Source organism: Cibotium barometz, chromosome 36, assembly GCF_041138505.1.
Source record: "Cibotium barometz isolate CiBa-2024 chromosome 36, ASM4113850v1, whole genome shotgun sequence".
In the NCBI taxonomy this organism is placed as follows: Eukaryota; Viridiplantae; Streptophyta; class Polypodiopsida; order Cyatheales; family Cibotiaceae; genus Cibotium; species Cibotium barometz.
Window position 1 is genome coordinate 24,626,276 of NC_141081.1, and position 6,150 is coordinate 24,632,425.

A 6,150-nucleotide genomic window follows, 5' to 3' on the forward strand; every position below is an offset into this window, starting at 1 on the left:
TTGGATCAAATAAATTATAATTTGCATTGGAAATGGGGAGGCACGGATATGGAGCATGCTTCAACGTAGTTGTCCACAAGACTGGGGGCGCCCACACCGCCAACGGAGATCAAGGTCTCACACATGCAACTTAGAGTCATGCCTCGCACCAGTTGCTTCATCCCATCACAACACGGCTTTGAAGGGTGGCTCTCCACACTACCCGAAGTAACACAATACAAAGCAAGGCTCAAAGCCTCATCTTCATCACTGCAATAACTCGCTCCTTCAACAGCAGAGCCGAAACCATCCAAACCGACCATCATCATCATCATCAGAAGGACCACCTGTGCAAGCAAAATTGAGGATGGTTTACCTCAGCCTTGTGCAACGCAATCTAATTGTATAATCAACATTTTGATAGATTGATTTTAGCAATGGATAGATAGATAGCTTGAACAAGGAGGGACGAGTTAATCTTTCAATAGATGGATTTTAGCAATGCATAGATAGATACCTTGAACAAGGAGGGACAGTGGATCATGCCTCCAAGAGCCATGGTTGATGTGATGAAGAGAAGGAGCGAGTAACCTTGATTGAAGAAATCATTGAATAATGTAAGCACTAGAGATGAAGCCAGTTCCCCACGATATATAATACTAGGAGAAGATCAAGACTCATGTGAGCGTGTGTTGTATGTGGTATTATATATCTCGTGAGTTTGATGTGGTGCCGTTACAAGAGAGATTTCTTCTTGCCACATTGTACCATGGGTAATGCATGGGAGCATTCTCTCTTACGAGAGAGATTTCTTCTTGCCACATTGTACCATGGGCAATGCATGGCGCATTCTCTATTACACCTTGTAGTACCATGGGTAATGCATGGGGCCTTCTCTACTATTACACCTTATGTAAAGGAATGAGAAAATTGTGATCTTCTTCCCACACTTGTACCATGGGTAGCACATGGAGCATTCTCTATTACACCTGATGTAAGAAGAAAATGGTGATCTTTTTGAGAACACTTCTTCTCACAACAATGGAAGCCTCAAATTCTAATGGTCTTGACGTACTTTTAAACCTATGGTGTTGATGTAACCACCCTTAGTTAGTTACTAAAAGATTGTTTTTGGATATATACTTGGGTATAGCATGCCTCCAAGCTTTGATTGCCATCATGCCCCCCCTCCTTTTTTCCATTTTGACTATCAAATACTTGTTAAATTGTTTCATCCTTGCCAAAAATTACATAAAAACTCTAAAAAATTCATGTTTTTTACTTTTTTCATTTAATTTTTGAAGGGCAAGGGTGCTTGTCAAAAGGAAACTCTAGAGGGAATGTTGGAAGTTGGAAGTTGGAGAGGGAGTGGGTGATTGAGCCTCGAGAAGTTGGAAGTTGGAGAGGGAGTGGGTGCCTTGAGAAGTTGGAAGTTGGAGAGCGAGTCGTGTGTGTGCTATGCACGAGGGAGTGGGTGCCTTTTGTAGAATAAGAGAGGGGGGGGAAGGATTTGAATTTTGAGTGTGTGTGTGTGTAGGATAGAGAGATGGCCAGGTGACCGTTGGGTGGGCAACGGTCACTGGCCGTCCCCTGCCCGCTGTCCCCCACAACATCTCTTTCATGGGCATCCCAGGACGGCCGTCCCTTGTGGGAGACGGTCCCAACGAGGACGCCGCCCATCCCCACTCACTCCCGCCACGGACGGGACCGGGAACGCATCCCTAGGGGACGTCCTGTCCGTTCCTTGTGACTATGGGGCTATCTCATAGTACATTGGGCATCTGAACAAGTAGTGATTCCTTGACTGGACCTCTCCAGTTGAGCATGGTCTGTATATCTGAACCTCCCATGGGATGGGCTTAAACCATCCTGTCTCTATCTTGAGCCGGTTTGAGGAAACCCTGATCTGGCTGACAGCAATCCAACTTCTCAATGAAGCCATCATCTGTGACCGGTAAGAAGTGCTTATGGTAGAGAGCCGGCTTCGTAGGAAGAATGGGGTTCTTTGCCATGTGATTGTCTTGGAGGAGATGCTTGGGAGATCAAGGGATAGTTCACACAGTCACCTACAAGGCTTGCCTTGCTTTTGACATGGATGTTTGCATGGGGTTCTACATTGACACTGCTGCTTTTGTTGTCCACTTGTGTGTCACTATTCATGTAGCCATCCCATTTTCCATTGAATCTACAACTATATTTGGGACCTGTGATCAAAGCTGTAGGGTTATGAGCTGCTCACAGTGCACACGGGCTCCCCTCAGCTTGGATGGACCATCCATGTTTAGTAAATCAATTTTTTGGTACATGGTTATGCAATTTTCAGTATATGTGGCAAACTATTGGCCAGTGTTGGAACTAAGTGTTCACTAGGAGTACTTTTTGGTCATCACAATGTATGCCATGTGGCACTCAGGGATTTATCCCATATGCTCAGCTCTTGTACTTTCCCCTTATATATTCAAGGGGTCACATCAATCAAATGTGTCCCGCACAACCTCACATGAAGAAAGCAGAAAGGAAAGTGATGATTTTTATTGGTGCATACTTGCTTCCCGGTCCTCTCTACCAAGGATGGTACCCCTCCATGCACATGTAGCAGCCCGTTTCCCAAGCGACATGCCCGCGTGAAGATTTTTTTAAAAAACCCAAAAGCCATGTGCTTTTTTTAAAATTAAAATGTTCACAAAGGCTTTTAAGCCGCCTTAGCCTACCATTAAGGCTTCACACCAGTCCTACAATAAAATTATTAAAAAGAAAGAAAAAAAAAACAGCCGACGACTATAACCCGCCTCCCCTCTGTCTACCGGCCAGTGCACGCATTCACGTAAAAAAGAAGAAGAAGAAGGATTCTTCTTGTGCAAATCAGCCCGCAGTCGCCTCTCTCTCCACCCCCCCTCCCCCCCTCCCCCCTATTTTTACCTCCGTCCCCTACTTGCAGCCATGGGCCCCTCTTCTCACTGACTCCTTCATGGCCTCTTTGGGTTCCGCACAACACCGAATCAGCAAACAGCAACCACATATATCAGCTTCAGAGCAGGACGTAGGTGGCACCTCGAGCCATGAGCCAATTCACTTTCTCTGCATCCGTCACATTCTGCATCTGCGAGAACAACTCAGCTGCATCGGAGCAAGTGAGCATCCAGTGGCCCTGGGAGGCATCTTCAGTGTAGACGACTCCTGTTGGCTTCATCACGCTATCACAACCAGCATCGCCCAAGAGCGATCGGCGTCTGCCATTGAACCAGAACGCTCCGGTGAACTGGCCGCCAACTAAGCAGAAGTTGCCAGATCCCGTTCCCACCTGGGTGGTGCAGGCTCCACCTCTGTAGAAGCGGCTCGCGACGCTGCTTGATGCACTCGTGACCAGCACAGAACCCCCGCTGCTGGCACTCACTGCGCAGCACACCTGAGCAGCGACGCCGTTGAACGAGTACCCACCACCACTGCATGCAGAGGTGCTTGTGTAGAATATAATGTCAACTGCCCCGACGAGGCTCGTGAGCTGCAGCAGAAGCACAGGCAGGAGCGCGTACGCGATGCCCTTTCCGTTGATGTTCGCCATTGTCAGAAGTCAGAAAGGTCCCTGTAAGGCAAGCAAAACGAGTCAGACAGATACTAGTAGACACTCAATGCGCCGATCAAGAAGAGGTGGTCGAACTAAAGTACTGTAGTTTGTTTTAAGATGGGCCACTGACTCACCGAGAGGAGAAGAGAGTTGTGCAGGCAAGGCACGAGTTGCGGATTACATTCGTTTTGCAGGGGTTTAAGTGCTCGTCCGAGTAGGACCTGTTCTTCGTCCCCGCCTTCATATTCGCCGCCGTTGTTTGTCTCAGCACGTGCACGTTTTGGACGACTTAGACTCCTAGAAAAGCTTATTCAAGCTTTTCTAGAGTCTGAGTCACCTATCTATCAATCTATCTACCTATCCATCCATCACTTTATGTATCTTTCCATCAATCTATCCATTGATCTATTCAAGCTTTTCTAGAGTCTGAGTCGAGTCGTCCACAGTCACAAATGAATCGAGGACTCATTATTCAAGCTTTTCTAGAGTCTGAGTCGTCCACAGTCACAAACTTGCATAATCCAAAGCTGTCCAATGTCAGCCCGCTCATCCAAAGTCACACTAGACTCCAAATGAATTGAGGACTCATTATTCAAGCTTTTCTAGAGTCTGAGTCGTCCACAATCACAAACTTGCATAATCCAAAGCTGTCCAATGTCAGCCAGCTCATCCAAAGTCACACTAGACTCCAAAGTCCATCCAGCTCATCATCAATCGCCACACTACCTACCTACCTATCTATCTACCTACCTACCCACCTATCTATCAATCTATCTACCTATCCATCCATCACTTTATGTATCTTTCCATCAATCTATCCATTGATCTATCCATCCATCTACCCACCCACGCACCCATCCATCCATCTATCTAGACCATTTCTTTTCACCGACACATTCACTTGCTGCTACAATTAAACAAACTCACATCAACATCATGCAGCATTGATAAAAGTTATCCAAAAATGAATAAATTAGGACCACTACCTACCTACCCACCTATCTATCAATCTATCTACCTACCCATCTATCTACCCACCTATATACATGTATATATAACATGCATGTTCATATAACATAGTCTAGGCTTTAATTCATGAATATAACTTGTTTCCCTCCAAGTCATGAATTAAAGCCTAGACTATGTTATATATACATGCACGTATATATAATATAGTCTAGGCTTTAATTCATGAATATAACTTGTTTCCCTCCAAGTCATGAATTAAAGCCTTAGACTATGTTATATATACATGCACGATTCCACATGACAAGGAACAAAACAATTAAAAAACTTGGAAGAACTGAATGAGGTACTTTTTTGTCTATTGAACTGAATGAGGTTGTCCTTGAAAGCATAAAATTTTGTTTTACCCTGTGGTACTAGTAAACCACTTTAACCCTTTTTGCCAATTTATAATGGGTGTTATGTTGAGAAATAACTATCTTAGTAGGACCATACCTTGCACGACCAAACAATGAAAGCATAAAATCAAATCGAGATAACCATTTATTGGCAGAGACTTGCAGCCTGATCACTATTAGAGAACCCCTCGTGACTGCTCTGCCTTATCAGACCCCCCTTCTTTTGCATCACATGGCCTTGCTAAGGTGGCTTAAGACACAAGAAGTTTTAGACATTTTCCCACTATGATTCCCACATGGAGGATTACAACAACATCATGAGCTTCTGCAGGCGTGGCGGAGCATACCTAGCTAGGTGCGGTGGGGCACAGGGGGCTGCCGACCCCCCTTGCTAAGGTGCCTTAAAGCACAAGAAGTTTGACATTTTCCAACTACGATTCCCACATGGAGGATTACGACAACATCATGAGCTTCTGCAGGCGAGGGGGAGCATACCTAGCTAGGTGCGGTGGGGGGGGTAGAGGGCTGCCGGCCCTCAAGGGGGGGTGGCAGTCCCCTGCCCCCCCCACCACACCTAGCTAGGTATGCGGAGTCTCGTCTCCAGAAGCTCATGATGTTGACACACTATAGGGAAACATAAGGGAAAGTGGGTCGCTTTCCCACATGGGAAAATGCCCAAAACTTCTTGTGAAGGACGCAAAGGCAGAAAGTACCAAACTAGCCGCAATGGAATACCCAACAGTGGGTCCTGAGCACGACTTGCTGGCCAGCGCAACCTTCCAAATTCCACCACGTTGCGGGTTTGAATACCGGAACCCGCACAGGGCCCCACCCTCGGACCTCCTCAAAGCAACCTTTTAAAAGGAATCATAAGAGCACAACACAACCACCCCCCCTTTTCCCTCTCTCTCTACTCTCTGCATAAAAGCAAGCCGCGCCCTTGTAAAAGATGAACAATAGGTGCATGACATGAACAAACCAACGACAACCTAGTGCCCTTGTAAGTGTGTGTGGTGCAATGAACAACAGCACTTGAACAACAGCCGCGTGTCTTCATGACAAGAACTCATCAATTCCTTGGCTCTCTCTCTCTCTTTCTCTCTCTCTCTCTCTCTCTCTCTCTCTCTACATCCTTGGTTGTTGCTGTCCCGATCAAACTCTTGTGGCTTATGCTCAATGTGAAACTCTTGCCTTATTGGGCCGCCTTCACTTGATCGACTCCAAATTCACTACTTCAACTCG

General features: G+C 46.1%; 1 protein-coding gene across 1 annotated transcript; it reads right to left on the minus strand.

Annotated features, from left to right (window-relative positions):
• Window positions 1-3,809, minus strand: LOC147617672 (uncharacterized). The gene is made up of 2 exons (XM_086775917.1): window positions 3,679-3,809; window positions 1-3,562 (listed from the first exon to the last, which is right to left on the minus strand). Exon 2 carries the CDS (start codon window positions 3,539-3,541, stop codon window positions 3,008-3,010), a length of 534 nt encoding a protein of 177 aa, XP_086632043.1. The 5' UTR covers window positions 3,542-3,562; window positions 3,679-3,809; the 3' UTR covers window positions 1-3,007.
• Between the last annotated feature and the right edge of the window lie 2,341 nt (window positions 3,810-6,150).

Excerpts from the sequence above, each read along its gene's own strand:
- LOC147617672 (XM_086775917.1), bottom strand. The coding sequence starts at position 3,541 with ATGGCGAACATCAACGGAAAGGGCATCGCGTACGCGCTCCTGCCTGTG.